The 16,622-nt window shown below is 48.8% G+C and overlaps 1 protein-coding gene across 4 annotated transcripts in view; it reads right to left on the reverse strand.

Annotated features, from left to right (window-relative positions):
• The window catches only part of CDC27 (cell division cycle 27), a 33,972-nt gene that overhangs the window by 14,168 nt on the left and 3,182 nt on the right, over positions 1-16,622 (reverse strand). For all 4 annotated transcript variants that reach the window (XM_083471637.1, XM_083471636.1, XM_083471635.1 and 1 more), the window contains exons 2-5: positions 12,985-13,060; positions 11,545-11,692; positions 10,001-10,126; positions 8,836-8,933 (exon numbers count right to left, since the gene is read on the reverse strand). In XM_083471637.1, the coding sequence (XP_083327763.1) occupies positions 8,836-8,933; positions 10,001-10,126; positions 11,545-11,692; positions 12,985-13,060 (448 nt within the window). The remainder of the gene's footprint in view (positions 1-8,835; positions 8,934-10,000; positions 10,127-11,544; positions 11,693-12,984; positions 13,061-16,622) is intronic.

A 16,622-nucleotide genomic window follows, 5' to 3' on the forward strand; every position in this document is an offset into this window, starting at 1 on the left:
CCAGATGCCTGCAGGTAGAGATCTAGTCTAGGGTACATTGCACTAAACCAAGGGTTGGAAATCTATTTTGGGCCTTGAACAGATTCTGAATTTTTAGAAAGTGCTTTGGGCAACCCTGCCCTCAGTTGCATCTCTCCCTCCAGTTTACTCTCCAACACAGACAGATGGAGTGCACATTTTGCTTTTCTACCATATCTGAGTAAAAGTCAGGATCCAGCAGAATTGAATAGGCCTTATTTTGCAAGCCATCAGATTAGAATTTACACTGGTAGACTGTGTGGTAAAAATTACCGCTACACTACTTGCCAGCACCACAAAGGCATTAATTGAAGGCATGGATCTTCATGACTTTTTACAAAGTGTAAGACCATACAAAATTACCCGTGTTTGCCTCCAAGTTACCATTCCATTCACAGATAATATTTGTCAGGGGTTCAGGAGCAGAGACGCAGAGAAGGGAGGAGACAGAGAGCGAGGGGGAGGAATACGAAGGAAGGATGAGTGGGGATGACGACCCGAGATCACCGAGCCTGTCTAGCGAGTCCGAGGATTCCCAGAAGGGAGCGCCAGCAGCCAGAGCAAGGGGGGAGAGCAGGGGGACACCCCAGGAAGAAGGGTCCAGAGAGGGATCAGAAAGCAGCAGTTGGAGATCGGGACCCACGTTCCCAGCCGGGAGCAGCGGGGAGAAAGGGGACCAGATATCGGGCTCCGGAGACTTTCAGAAGGAGGGAGGGCATGAGTCAGGAGTAGTCACGCCCACCTCGGGGAGCGAGGAAACGATCAAGAGGAAAGTGGAGAGTTGGGCGCGCGCGCCAAGTTCAAATGTAACGGAAGCTGGCGCAGCCAGCAGCCCAGAGAGTGAACCGAGTCCCAAAGCCCGCCGCAAGGAGGCGGAAGGGTCAGGGGGGTCCGCGTCAGAAGAGAGTAGGAAAGGAGAGACCCAGGGGGGCAGGAAGACCCAGAGACGGAAGGAAAGGCGCAGGAGGTGGAGCAAGGCTAGGGTATTAAGCTGGTGCGCTAGAGGCGGAGACTCAGACGGGTCTTCGTCGTTCTGACCTAGAAGAAGTAGGGCTGCACGTTGCAGTTTGGAAATGGAACCTGTAATCCAATAAAGACTCTTTGAAACTGAACGCTGGCTGACTTGGTCCTATGTGAGCTGGGACTGGGCGGCAGCCCTGACAGTAAGACCCGTCCCTCAAGCTTCTGACACCTGATACCTCGCAGCGGAGACAGAAGCAGCTGGAGGAGGGGATCGGTGTGTGGGAGCAAGCTCACGACGGTTGGCAAAGATGACGGAAGCAGAGAAAGTTTCAGCGCTGCAACAGGCAGTTACCCAATTGAATGCGGAGGTACTGGCATCCAAGAAAAGGGAGGAGGATGTGGCAGCCGCCTACCGAGATCTCCACGCCAGGTTTGAAGCATGGGTTAAGCATGGGCAGCCAGGACCCAGACCGGAGGGGGTTGGGTTGGCACGGAGAGCAGGAGGGCTGGTGGCTCACTTCGATGGGAATTTACAACAGTACCCCAACTTTCGAGCAGATGTGATGTGCGCACTGCAACTGCTGGCAAAAGACTTTAGAGATGAGCAAGAGAAAGTGGGGTTTATACTGTCCCATTTGCATGGGGATGCGAAGGCGTGGCTGCGCAATTTGTGGAGGGATAAAGATCCGGCGCTTCAGAGTGCAGATGCCTTTATCAAAGCGATGGATGCATGTTTTTTGTCTACCATTGATGTGGATCTTGCCCGACGGGAGATTCATGGACTGAAACAAGGGAGGGCGAGCGTCCGACAGTACCACGCCCGCTTTTTTGCGCTGGTCAGTGCATTGGAATGGGACCGGGACTCGCCCCCAGTCAGGGACCTGTTCTGGGAGGGTCTCAGCTCTGCTGTGAAGGATGAAATTGCGAGGGGGGAGAGGCCCCGAAGCACGCAGGAGGTGGTCCAAAGGGCGCTGACTGTGGGGGTGAGGCTGGAAGAACGTCCATGGTGCAGAGATGAAGGACGTGGAGGGCGCGAAGCAGCGAGAAGTTTCTCTTTCGTTCCAAGGGAAGCAGCGCGTGCGCAATCCACACCTCCGCCAGGAGGGGGAGTGGAACCTATGGAAGTGGGAGGCGCCAGGGCTCAGTCAGCTAGCAGAGCCTCTGCACCGACAGCAGTCAAGACTAAACCTCCTAGAGGGACCAGGAAGTGTTACATATGCGAGAGCCCTCAACACTTGGCGAAAGAGTGTCCCCAGAGGAGCTCCAAGCACACTGCAGCCTCCGCAACGGTGAAAGTGGCCACACAATGCAGCGAAGCCCAGCAGGGAAACGACGATGTCTGGCTGGAGACAGAGGCACTGGGGCCCAGCCAGACGCATCAGTGAAGCAGTCCCCAGCGATATTGCAACCCACGGACCCCCTCCCACCCAAACCAGTAGTGCAACTCACAGCGTCTCTCCAGCTACCCAATGGAGTCACCATCGAAGTGCCGCTTTCTGTGGATTCTGGAAGCAACGCAGACTTTATAGCACAGGATTTTGTGGAGCAGCACGCTATAAAGCTGCTGCCTGCCACTCTGCCCCTGCAAGTCGTCACAGTGGATGGCAGAGAGTTGCTAGGGGGGCAGGTGGTGAAGCAGACGCCACCAATGGTGATGCAACTTGGTAACCACAGGGAAGTCATCAGTTTTAATGTCACCCGACTGTCGGACACGCCCATTGTGTTGGGCATGAGTTGGCTGGACAGGCACAGTCCAACGCTGGCTTGGTACCAGAGACAGCTGATCTTCGGCTCCTCTTACTGCGCAGAACACTGCATCCTGCCCAGGCAGGAGGGGGAGGAGGAGGACTCACAACTGCAGTTGGGAACGTTGCAAGCAGTTCCCCACAAATACGCGGACTTTCTGGAGGTCTTCTGCGAGAAAGAGGCAGACAAGCTACCACCGCACAGGCAATATGACTGCAAGATTGACCTCCTGCCAGGGGCGACGCTGCCGAAGGGGAAGCTATATTCCATGTCTGAGGACGAACTACAGGAACTCAAACAGTTCATCGATCACAATTTGCAGCGCGGTTTCATCCGGGAGTCCAGCGCAGTAGGGGGCAGTCCTGTTTTCTTCGTGAAGAAAAAGGACACGCCCCAAAAAAGATTGGTCGTGGATTATCGCCTCTTAAACAGAATGACCAAGCCCTCCGATTTCCCTATGCCCAGGATTGACGACCTGCTGGCGACGGTGCGCAAGGGACGCGTGTTCACCAAGTTGGACCTGCGAGGAGCGTACAATCTCATCCGTATGAGGGAGGGCGATGAGTGGAAGACAGCCATGTTCACGCCTCTGGGCACCTACGAATATAGAGTTATGCCTTTTGGATTGCAAAATGGCTCCCACGTTTTTCAAGCTTTTATGCATCACGTGTTGGCGGGACTCCTCTACAAGAAGTGCGTCTGCTTTCTGGATGACATCCTGATATTCTCTGACTCGCAGCAAGCACACGACCAGGACGTTCGGGAGGTGCTGAAGTGGCTGCAGCAGCATAGACTGTACGCCAAACTGGAGAAGTGCCAGTTCGACACGACGGAGGTGGATTTCTTGGGTTACAAGCTGTCGGACAAGGGGCTAGCCATGGACAGCGCCAAGGTTCGTGCGGTGTTGGATTGGAAGAGCCCGCGCAACCGGAAGGAGGTCCAGAGGTTTGTCGGATTCGCCAATTTCTATCGCAAGTTCATCAAGGGGTTCGCGATGCAGACGGCAGCTATTACGGACACGCTAAGCTCCAAGAAAAAGAAATTCATCTGGACGGAGCAGGCGGAGCGGTCCTTTCAGACACTCAAGCGTCTCTTCGCGTCGGAAGAGCAACTGCTGCATATCGACCCCAGCAGACCGCTGAGGGTGGAGACAGACGCGTCCGATAGAGCAGTGGGAGCGGTACTGCTGCAGAAGGACCCGCAGGGGGTCTGGAGGCCGGGGGCGTTCTACTCCAGAAAGCTCAGCAAGTCGGAGCAGAACTACACCATCTGGGATAGGGAGCTGCTTGCCATTCATGCAGCTTTCAAGGCGTGGAGGCACTTCCTGATCGGCGCCAAGCACACGGTGCAGGTCTGCACGGACCACAAGAATCTGGAGCACTGGCGCACGGCTCGGTTCCTGAACCAGAGGCAGATCCGTTGGGCGGAGTTCTTTGCTGACTTCAATTTCCGAATTGAGTACGTCCCGGGCGACACCAACATCATGGCGGATGCCCTGTCCCGAAAACCGCAGTACCTCGAAGAGGCGACGCCAGCGGCGGCCATGCACATCTTCGCGCCAACAGCGTGGGCGTGCGCTTCAGCCACAGTAGACCTGGATGCGGTGCGAAGGGCGTTGACGGACGACTCATTCGCGCAGGCGAAGATGGCAGAGGTGCACAAGGGCACGGCGAAGGGCGACGAGTTCCAGATACGAGACGGCTTGCTCTTACGTAAAGGGGCCGTCTACGTGCCGGGAGACGAACTTCGCGCCCGGGTACTGCAGCAGCTGCACGACGCACCCACGGCCGGGCACTTTGGCACAGAAAAAACGGTGGAATTGGTCGCAAGAGACTTTTGGTGGCCCAGACTGAGGGGGGAAGTCGCGGACTACGTCGCGAGGTGCGACACCTGCCAGAGGGCCAAGCCGGTGCACAAACCACCGGCGGGACTGCTGGAACCGCTGCAAACGCCGTTTGAACCATGGGAGAGGGTGGCCCTGGACTTTGTCACGGATCTACCCAGCTCGAGAGGCAAGACAGCTGTACTAGTGGTGGTGGACTTGTTCACCAAGATGGCACATTTCATACCGTGTGCGAAGGTGGCCACAGCAGAACAAACAGCCAAATTGTTCATAGATCACGTGTTCAAAGTGCACGGGCTGCCACGGTCTATACTGTCCGACCGCGGACGCCAGTTCATCTCGAATTTCTGGCAAAAGCTGATGGGCTTCCTGAACGTCAAGATCAACCTGACATCGGCAAGGCACCCGCAGACCAACGGGCAAGCGGAGAGGGTCAATGCCATCATGCAGCAGTACCTGAGATGCTATGCCAATCAACAGCCGGCGACGTGGGTGGATTACCTGCCGCTCGCCGAATTCGCCTACAACAACACGAAACACGTATCCACAGGGGTGACGCCGTTCTTCGCCAACAATGGGAGGAATCCCAGAACCTTCCCGGGACTGGACAGAGTGGGGGAAGGGGAACCACAGACGGCGGACGCTTTCGCATCTGAGTTGCAAGAGGTCCACGATCAACTCAGACGGCAGCTGGAGCTGGCGAAGCACGCATACAAGGTCCAAGCTGACAAGCACAGGCGAGTTGGCGAGGAGATCCGAGTGGGAGACTGGGTCTGGTTGGCAGCCCACGCGGTGCCGACCCGATCGTTAGCCAAGAGGAAGCTAGGGCACAAGCAACTCGGTCCATACCGAGTCGAAGCGCAGATCAACCCGGTGGCTTTCCGGCTGGTGCTACCAGAGGGTTCCAGGATGCATCCGGTGTTCCACAGGTCGGTGCTCACTCCCTACAGGGCACCGCACAGGTTCCAGGAACCAGGAACGGCACCGAGTCAGTCTCCGGAGCGGACGGAGGTGGGAAGATTGCCACAGCAGGACCCCATCAACGAAGTCACGGAGATTTTGGACTCCAGATGGGGGGAAGACGGAGTAGAATATCTACTAGCAAGGGAGGGCACCCGGGCCAGTACTAATAGCTGGGTGCCGGACTACGCCTTGGAGGAACCCCTGCTCAAGGATGAGTTTCATGCCCTTTTCCCACACAGACCTATGCCAGCGGGCTTCTTCGACGACTGGTTGTTCACGCCCACGCTTTCCTCCAGCACGTTCCATGGCTTCGACTCGGAAGGGGAACCCGCACCGCGCACACGTTCCCCAGAGGGGTCACCGGAGGGTTCGGCGTCCGACAACTCGTATTGGTGGGACGATCGGCCAGAGGAGCAGTGGCGCCGGAAGTGGCAGGAGACACCAGGTCCAGCGACAGACGCAGAGACGGACATGGACGTTTGCGGGGAGGACCTTGGTTTCGAGCACGGCGGCACCGAGATGGAGGCGGAGGAGACCACCGTTGACGAACGCGGGGAGGAAGACTCGGAGGTCTTCAGTTGGCGGCCAGCAACGGGGAGCGAACTGTATCCGACATTCACTCCCGTGATGACGGAGCACCCACCAACCACCCTTGAAAGCGGGGAGGGGGGAAGGGGGGGCTTCGAGGGGGGGATGGATGTCAGGGGTTCAGGAGCAGAGACGCAGAGAAGGGAGGAGACAGAGAGCGAGGGGGAGGAATACGAAGGAAGGATGAGTGGGGATGACGACCCGAGATCACCGAGCCTGTCTAGCGAGTCCGAGGATTCCCAGAAGGGAGCGCCAGCAGCCAGAGCAAGGGGGGAGAGCAGGGGGACACCCCAGGAAGAAGGGTCCAGAGAGGGATCAGAAAGCAGCAGTTGGAGATCGGGACCCACGTTCCCAGCCGGGAGCAGCGGGGAGAAAGGGGACCAGATATCGGGCTCCGGAGACTTTCAGAAGGAGGGAGGGCATGAGTCAGGAGTAGTCACGCCCACCTCGGGGAGCGAGGAAACGATCAAGAGGAAAGTGGAGAGTTGGGCGCGCGCGCCAAGTTCAAATGTAACGGAAGCTGGCGCAGCCAGCAGCCCAGAGAGTGAACCGAGTCCCAAAGCCCGCCGCAAGGAGGCGGAAGGGTCAGGGGGGTCCGCGTCAGAAGAGAGTAGGAAAGGAGAGACCCAGGGGGGCAGGAGGACCCAGAGACGGAAGGAAAGGCGCAGGAGGTGGAGCAAGGCTAGGGTATTAAGCTGGTGCGCTAGAGGCGGAGACTCAGACGGGTCTTCGTCGTTCTGACCTAGAAGAAGTAGGGCTGCACGTTGCAGTTTGGAAATGGAACCTGTAATCCAATAAAGACTCTTTGAAACTGAACGCTGGCTGACTTGGTCCTATGTGAGCTGGGACTGGGCGGCAGCCCTGACAATATTTTTCCTATCCTTCCCAAACAGGTCTCATTAACTAATGCCTCCAGGAAGATCACAAGTGGACATGGTAGGAATGGCAATCACCTGTTGTTGGTTCCCAGTATTATGTGCAATGAAATGGATTTTCTCCAAATGCAGAAGTTTCATTTTGCTACTATGACTAATAAGCATTGACAAGTCTATCCTCCAAGCAATATCCTAGCAGGAGTTGTGCAGTTTGGAAGCATCATGATCTACTTAGTTTTGTTAAATGTACAGTCCAACACCAATGTGCACCTTTCATCTTGGGCCCTTTTATATAAATTATATAAATTATACATATTCCATAAAAATGAAATAACCCACCATGCATCACAGGAACTCAAAGAGCAGGCTCCAGCAACTGCCCTCTTCCACAACCCTATTAGTATTGGCATGGGCATCTTACACACCATGAACACAAATGACTGGCAATCCATAGCAAAATGTTCCTAAATTAGGGCCGGCATACGTCCAGATCTTCCCGGACATTACTGGGATTTCGAAGGTGGAACTGACGTCTGGGGGGATTTTAAAATGGGGGGGGGGGTGTTCCCCTAAAAAAAGCTGAACAACTTTTGGGGTGTCCTGGTTTTTACTTCTTGAAATATGGCAACCCTATCCTAAGTAGGCATAAACCTGAATGTTTGAGTCAGAAACTTGCAGGAGGCATGCTGTGATAGCACACACAATCAAAGAACAGCTCTGATGCAAGCAAGCTCAAGACAACTGTGAGACAACTCTTCCTGGCAGAAGCAAAGATTGAGAGGGCATCAAGTAAGAAGGAACCAAATGCACTCGTGGGTTGCCTCCAGCCTGCAAATGCCACAAAACCACTCTCACCTTTCCGTCTGAAACATAGGCATGCATGCCCCTAGTACAAAAAACCAATGGAGGGGCCAAACAGCTGCATGGTACCAGCTTAGCCCTGGTACTGCCAATGAGGCTGTTATGCCCTGCTTGTGGCCCTGCCCCTTTTGCACCTGTCACAACGTAACTACCGCTTCAAGTCACTTCATGGTGAGATTGGCTCCAGGCAATGGGAAACAACTCAGGGGGGTTGAAGAAGTCTTAAAAGATCAGCTGAAAACCTGGAACACAACATTTCTGTTTTGTTTTAAAGAGTCATATGCTGATAAAATGGTAACATGGGGAAAGTCAAGTTTATGGCAAAAAGAAGATGAGATAGCATGAATTCTCAGGCTCCAGAGAAACCAGATACTTTGTCACTTTTCCAGAACAGGAAACCAACTGTGTGCTACCAAAACAGATTCCACAGTCTGGTTGGCAGGCACAGCAGCTGCACAGTTTCACTTCGTATGTTATATTTCATTTTAGTGTTTGTGAGGATCTGGTTCTATTTTACTTATCTATCCGCCAGTCCCTTGAGATGGGATACAATGAAACACCAAGTTAAAAAAAATATTCAGATTGTACAACTGGCTTCACTGCTGGAAATAAACCAGAAAGAACCCTGAAAGGCATGGATTAGACACTGGGAGTTGAAATATACATACTCCATGCTTGTGTGGAATACATTAACAAAAACAATGAAGTCATTTCTGCGGAGAGAGGAGGAAAAGCAACCAGAAGTATCCAGTCCCATTCTTGCTCAATCCCAGGTTCAAAGGTAATCGCCAAGGAAAAAGTTTTGTAAAAGTGTTTTCCACATCATACGCTGCTGCCATAAGAGAATTCAATTGTTCAGTAGACCTGGATGAAATCAGTGAGAGGTCTCCTTATACCTTCCCTCCAACCCAAACCATGAATTCCAAAGGATGGTAAAGAACCCATCTATTTCCAGGGAAGGAGTTAAGCAAAACCTACCTATTTCACATAGTGATTCAAAAGGGGACCAGAGGAAAGGATTTAAACTAAGGCTCTTTTGGTAACATTCAGATCCTTTGGCAAGCCGATCTGTCTTGCTGTTAAGAGAGAAAGAGGGAGGGGGAAACAATGAGGAGAGATTCTGCAGGAAAACGAGAACAAGCTATTTCTACAGCTTGCATAAATAACCACAGAAATATCTCCTGCAATCAGCTACCATTATTTTGTTAGGTGGCATGGAAATGGGGGCATTTGTATTTTTCCAAATTGAGCATCTCCCATACACAATATGTAAACTCTACATTTCTACATGGCTTCAGTAAAAACAACAGGAAAACCGGTTTCTGTTGTTGTTGTTGTTGTTGAAGAATGGTACTGCTTAAACTGCTTCACATCCATTCTGGAAGAGAATTTCTTACCTCAAAATGAGCAGGAAGCCCAAGGGAAGACATCTTTATCAATCCTTCTACTTTAGCACCAGGGACCAGCAAAGGTCCAGAAATATTCTATCCAGTGATGAGTACATGGTAGCTACTCTCTGAACTTGCACTGGACTCAGTGGCGTAGCGTGGGGGGTGCAGGGGGGGCCGGCCGCACCGGGCGCAACATTGGGGGGTTAGGCAAATCCACGGGTTAGGGGGCGCAAATCCACGGGTTAGGGGGCGCAAATTACTTGCCTTGCCCCAGGTGCTGACAACCCACGCTACGCCACTGACTGGACTCTGGGGGCATTTAGAAGCTTTCCAAATACCTCCAAAGCAGATTGCAAGATCACAGACTAACCCTTTCCCTAGGCTCTGCAAGAGGACAGTAGCACGCTCTGACCTCCTGGTTGGCTCTCAACGCAGCCGCCAAATAGCAAGCCTTCTTACTGCTTGCAAATGCCTCTGAAACTCAGAGGGATGTCAAGGATGAGATTTTGTCCCTTCTCAAAGTTGGGGGAAGGGAATGTTCAAAAGCAATAATAAATCTTGACTAGCTATTTGTGAGCCCAAAACATATTGAAATGCAGGACAATTTTTATGCTGCTTTTTGCTAGGGAAATTTGTATGTCTCCAAACTGAGGGCTAAGAACTGCGCACCTACAAGCAGCAGTGCAAAAATGTTTTGGGAAAAGGAGGAATCTAGGGGAGATAGCATGTCCCTAAAAAAAGAAAAGTCATACCAGTATACATGCCCCAGGAGCGAAAGCATGAAGCATGCAGAGTCACCAAACTCTGTCACAATGTCATCGTGGCTTTTCTGTTTGTTGAACACACCACCAGACAAGATCTGTTCTCCTTCTGCAAGTCTGTTTAAAGATAATAAGGTAATAAAAATTACAGAAGCATTGATGGTGTAGCCCAAACCAGTTCACAGCTCTGCCACAGACAAGGTGGGTGCTGTCAGATACACAACTCCCTCACATGGTTTTGTGAGTATAAACGCTTCAGATTATTTAAACATTCCACTCCACCTCCAACAATCTATCTTGCTTATCTAGCTCTAACATGATCTAGAAACAGAAGCCATTCTAGGGAGTGAATCTCTACATGTTGGACCCACAAAAATGTGCACCCTATCAGTGGCACTGCTGCTAATAATGCATAGGGTAATCAGGATGTCTGTGTGGAAGCAAGCATCCCTGCTTTCAGGGACAAAATCAGCAATATGAATGGATCACTTACGGCATATCTGCCAAAACCAATTGGTTATGGATAAAGCTGCCTTCTTTTTTTGAAAAACTAAACAAAAACATAGTTAATATTAACTTGATTTTGCCTGGTTTGGATGACAGAACAACCTGCAGTTAATTCAAAATTCCGGGTATAGGGCGATATATAAATTCAATAAAGAAATAAACAAATAAACAAAAAAAAAACCTGTATGTGAAACCATCTGAAATCCTACATGTGACCACACCAGAAAAAAGGGGGGGAGCACGCAAGCGCAAGGCCTGTGGCTGCTCTCTCCCATTATGCTAAACCATGATGGTTTAGCTAGGCAACCAAACCAGACCAATTTCTTTTGCACTGCTATGGGCAATGTAATGGTAGAGGTAAGCATAAAATCTTTGTCTCTGGCTTTGTCTCTGATATTTCCCATGCCTCCTCCTGTCCCCTGCTCTCTTCCTATCCTGCTCCCTTCGCTCAAAACACCCTGTCTCTAGATTCTCTGTTCTTTAAATTCCATACCACCTGGCTCTCCTGCCATTTGGCTCCCCACACTTCAGTAACCAAACACTTTCTTCATTAAATTTTCTAAAGATGAATATGTTAGCCACACAGTTTTGACAAACCTTAGGGTTTGTCAAAACTGTGTGGCTAACATATTCATCTTTAGAAAATCCATGATATCACAACAGCTCAGTGAGAGAAATTTGCTGATGACAGACATCAAACATTTATCAGTTTCATAGGACTGTTAGTGCCCCCAGATGCTTAACACTTACAGCTCATCTAATTTAGCATTTTAAAAGTCCTAGCTGGACACTTGTATAAAATTTCATTCTTGATCTAGGAAGAAATTTCTATATTTTTTCACCATTTCCTTTACAAGACCTTCAGCATGTTTAGTGATTTCTAGCACATTGGCCACATCTGAAAGTGAAAATGAATTTCATTATGCTATTATCCCAAGATCTGATGGGACAATAAATAGCTTCGGACTCTCTTAAAAAACATTAACAACAACTTCCAGCAGCACCAACAAACCAATAAGGCAACTTACTTGCTGAGGTCAACACAGCACTTGGCAAGCAAATATTTACACTGTGGGGTGGTACAACTGTGTCCTTTAAGAAGCCTGTATGCCTTGTATGCTTTTCCTGAGCGATAGTAACAGGTTGCCAATAGGAACAGGGCATCTTCTGAGTGCACTGAAGAAACAGGTGGGGTGGAGAACATTAAGATCCATCATTTAAACCTCTGAGTGCAAACAGTTTATCTAAATATCTATTCCTGGCCATAAAATATGATTTCCAATGACAAAGAAAACTGAAGGATTAGTAACATCAATTATAATCTTTTACTAGCTAGTTAGTGCATAGAATCTCTGTGCATCCGCATTTTATGAGGGACAATAAGATCTGCTGTATAACAGACAACCACTGATGTACTTCAGCCTATTCAAGGTTATGACATGTGCAGTGATTACAACCAGTGGAATAAGTTTTTAAAACATATTCCAGGTATTCATAGACTCAACCCCTTTAACCAGGTGCTATTAATATTGGTCTCAAAAGCCCACCCTGCCACTTGTGGCCATGCCCCTTTTCAAAAGGAGCAGATACAAAATATTTTAATAAAATAAAGAAAAATATCCCTAAAGTTGCCATTTGGAATTAAGGAGCAATACTTTCTTCCAAACAGAAGGCAGAGCTCCCAAACTAACTAGAATCCTGATACACCTTTTAAAAATAAAAATTACGCAATGTCTCCATAGTTCAATTTTTAAAAAAACACATATTTCATTTTTTCATTTAACCATTTAAGCATATTGTAGGACATACATACCACTAGCCAACTTTTTGTTGACACTCTGCACCTAACCATACCTGCTTATTTACAATACAGTCATACCTCGGGTTAAATATGCTTCAGGTTGAGCGTTTTCAGGTTACGCTCTGCAGAGACCCAGAAGTAACTGAATGCGTTACTTCCAGGTTTCACTGCTTGCGCACGTGCAGATGCTCAAAATGATGTCACACGCATGTGCGGAAGCGGCAAATCACGACCCGTGCACACGCAGACGTGGGTTGCGTTCGCTTCAGGATGTGAACGGGGCTTCAGAACGGATCCCATTCGCATCCAGAGGTACCACTGTACAGTCGTACCTTGGAAGTCGAACGGAATCCGTGCCAGAAGTCTGTTTGACTTCCAAAATGTTCAGAAACCCAAGCACGGCTTCTGATTGGCTGCAGCCAATCGGAAGCCATGGCAGCCCCATTGGACGTTCTGGTTCCAAAGAACATTTGCAAACCAGAACACTACTTCCAGGTTTGTGGCGTTCGGGAGACAAAATGTCTGAGTACCAAGGCGTTCAGGATCCAAGGTACGACTGTACTGACATCCACCTATAGCCTAATGAACAATGCAGAGATTGAAGCTCTTCAAAATACACAGATAAATTCACAAAAAGTGCAGACCAGTAACCACAGCGGATGCATACCTTCTGCATACAATCTCTCTGCCAGGAACACGGCATCCCGGTAAGCATAGTGGTTAAGTGCCTGCCATATAGCGGCCTGTATGAAGAGGGGGGGGGAGGGAGAGAGAAAGCAAGGAAGATCAGCACGATAAACCAATACTAAATGCACAGAAAAGCAAAACAAAAAAATAAACACTTTTCTATCTATCTAATCTCTTCCTTTGAGGATTATCTCTTCCTTTGGGGATTATTGTCCTTCCTGTTCCCAAATATTCATTATCTCACAATATATTATTCTACAACCCTAAACAGCATTTTATATGGGAATATTTCTACTCCTCTGTCAGTGTCGACTAGAAGGGCCTACACTTCATTTCAGAAGTGTGTCCAATCAATTACCCTCAACAAACCTATTTCCACCATTATAACACATTACAAAAATCAAGAACACCACATACATTTATTAACTATGTATAAAGTGCTAGTTGGAAAATTCAAACTTTGTCAGGGATTGAAAGACCACATAGGACACACAGCAGGTAGGCAGGTGTTTCAGCCACATATATTCACATTACCCCCTTAGCCATTATGGTTATTTGATTTTCTTCTCCTTTTAAAGAAAGTGTGATAAAAGACTACTTTGGGGGTATTTTGCAAGAACGACCAGATTTTGTAATCTATGCATAAACTAAAAATTCTAAATTCACTAGCATAAAACATGAAGCTGTGCCTCCTACACTAGAGTATCACAAGAAACTGCAAGTGTGGCTACAGCTGGAAGACAACAAATGTTAACATTTTCTCTAAATACCCAAGAAAAAATTAAAATAACTCTGAAAAGGACTTTGCATACCAATTCCAAGAAGGGTTATAGAAGTACAGTTATGAGCTACCAATAGTACTGTCCAAGTACCGTATTTTTCGCCCCATAGGACGCACCTGGTTTTTTGGGGGAGAAATAAAGATTTTTTTTTTATTCCCCTCCCCCAGGCGCTTTTGGGGCCGGCAGCGGGGAGAAGCGCTCTTCTCCCCGCCGCCAGCCTTCAGACCAGGTCCGGGGACAGCAGGATGGCGTGCTGCACCGCCCCGCTGTCCCCGGAGCTTGTGGAGCCGGCAGCGAGGAGAAGCACGCGTCTTCCCGCCGTCAGCCTCCAAACCACATCGGGAGACAGCGGGATGGCGGCGTTCCGCCTCCCCACTGTCCCCCGAGCTTGTGGGGCTGGCACTGGGGCTCTCCTGAAGCCTGGAGAGCGAGAGGGGTCGGTGCGCACCAACCCCTCTCGCTCTCCAGGCTTCAGCTAAAGCCTGCATTTGCCCCATAGGACACACACACATTTCCCCTTCATTTTTGGAAGGGGAAATGTGCGTCCTATAGGGCGAAAAATACGGTACTGGATGGTCAAAAGTAACATGAAAAGAAAGCCAAACATTTCAAGAATAATGCAGCTGAAATCACAAGAAAACTTAAAGGTTCTTTTAGCGTGTGTAGCTGAAATGAAACACAAAGATGATTTGGCTGACATGCTCTCCTCCTGTCCTTGAGGCAAATGTTAACAAAAAAGAAAATGGGGGGGGGGGGGATGAAAAGAAAAAATTCCCACTTTTAAAATGGAGGCGCTCAAAGTAGTATACATGACAAATCAATAAAAGCAATAAATTTATTGTATTATACAAGAAATACTAACAAGTATATAAGAATACTTTTTAAACCAGCAATTCAAGAAATAAAGCTAGCAGTAAAAAAACAGCCAAGACTAGAACAAGGAGAATTTTACGTGCATAAATTAAAAGTTTGCCCGAAAAGAAACTCAGTGATGGGACACTGGCAGAGCTACAGCAAATGTACCTGCCAGGGCATGGAGTTTCAAATTCTGAATAAATAGCCTTCCCTCATATCCTCACTAATAATACTCTCAGAAGGTAAAGGGATGTGCAAGAAGGCCTCACAAGATGATCTGAAAGGTTGGGCATATCAGTAACGGTGGAGGACATCCTTTAGATATTGCAAAGGCAGCAACCATTTTAGGCATGTCCGATAAATGCACAATTGCACCAAACCCAGAAGTGCCCTGAAAAGTTACAAAAACGTCACCAAAAGGGGCAGAATGGGGTGGCCTTCCATGGCCCCGCAAATGGTACAGAACATAATCCCTGTGCAACCTGGTCGCTGCCTAAGTCCTCAAGAGCTTTGAAGGTCCTGCCTAGCACCATGAATTGCACCACAAAATAGACTAGTAGTTAGTGCTGTAGATATAACAGTGTGACATGTTCCTGAATTCTGGCACCAGTCAGAAGTCCTAAAGCAACTTTTCCACTAGCTTGTTTCCAAACAGTCTTCAAGGGCAGTTCCGAGTACAGTAATTCAGTGTAAGACATGATGTGACTATGAACAGGTCCACTCTGGTGCAGTTGGCAGACCAGCTGAAGCTGAGCAATTGTGTTCCTCACCACAGACACCACCTAGGCACCCTAAAGCAAGGCTCAGCTTTGTAGCAGTGCAAATCTGATTTGTTAAGGAGCATGCAAGTTCTTTGAGAACTAGGGATGTAAGGAGGAAGCAATTTCTGTCCCATCCTGTGCTTACCACAAACAGCACTGATTCTATTCCACTACAGTTCAACTTGCATTAAAACCTATATTACTGATCTCACTATCTGCTGCGGCCAAAACTAACATACTTAATTATGTACTTAGGTTCAATGCATTTCAATGGAAGGAAAACATCAATAAACTATGTAGGAAACAATTATTTATTTATAGAACATTTGCAGACTTGCATGATTTCCATCCTTCACCCCAGATGAGCATGCAATTTCTACTCCCATTTTGAGTTTCCAACATAATTTTTCGATGTCCCTATCCAGAGCACACTGACACTCACTGGTTCAGTTGGAAAACTAATCAAGAGCACTTCTGACTTGTCTAGATTGTGTTTCAACTTCTTTGTCCAACAGGAAACCCATCACTGACCTCAGACAACAATTCAGGACCTGCCCGGTCCTTTAGGTGAGATCATACAGAGTTGTGCATCATTCACATATTACTAATGATAACCAACACCAAACACAAATAATTTCTGAGAAGTTTCACGCTGATACTAAATAGCAAATGGGACATGATGGAATACTGTGGGACACCATAAGCCCCAAACCAAGTCACTGAACAGATGCCTCCACTTCACTATCTTCTGTAATCTGCCCTCTGGGAAGGACCAGACCCACTGTAATATGTACCCCTATAACCCGCCCCAGCAAAGTGACCCTGGTCAATGGCACCAAAAGACAATCATCCAGCAGACCCAAAACAGATGCACTGCCCTTGTCTAGTTAAGAAACACAAGAAGCTGTCTTATAATTGGTTCATCTAGCTCAGTTTCGTCTACACTAAATGGCAGAGGCTGTCCAGGATTTCTGACAGGGCTGTTTCCCAGGCCTACCAGAAGAAGCGATGAGCTGAACCTAGCACTGTGCAGATGTACCATCACTGGGCTACAATCATCCATCAAAGCTATCAAACCCATTTAAGTTCCAAAACCAGGATGGAACCCACAACGAAATGGATCAAGATAATTAGTCTCCTTCAGCAAATCTTCGAGGTAGGCCACCAAAACATGCTCAAACATCTTACTAAAGAATGGAAAGGGGACATTGCCCTGTAAT

This window comes from Podarcis liolepis (assembly GCF_965112155.1).
Source record: "Podarcis liolepis genome assembly, chromosome: 13".
NCBI lineage: Eukaryota > Metazoa > Chordata > Lepidosauria > Squamata > Lacertidae > Podarcis > Podarcis liolepis.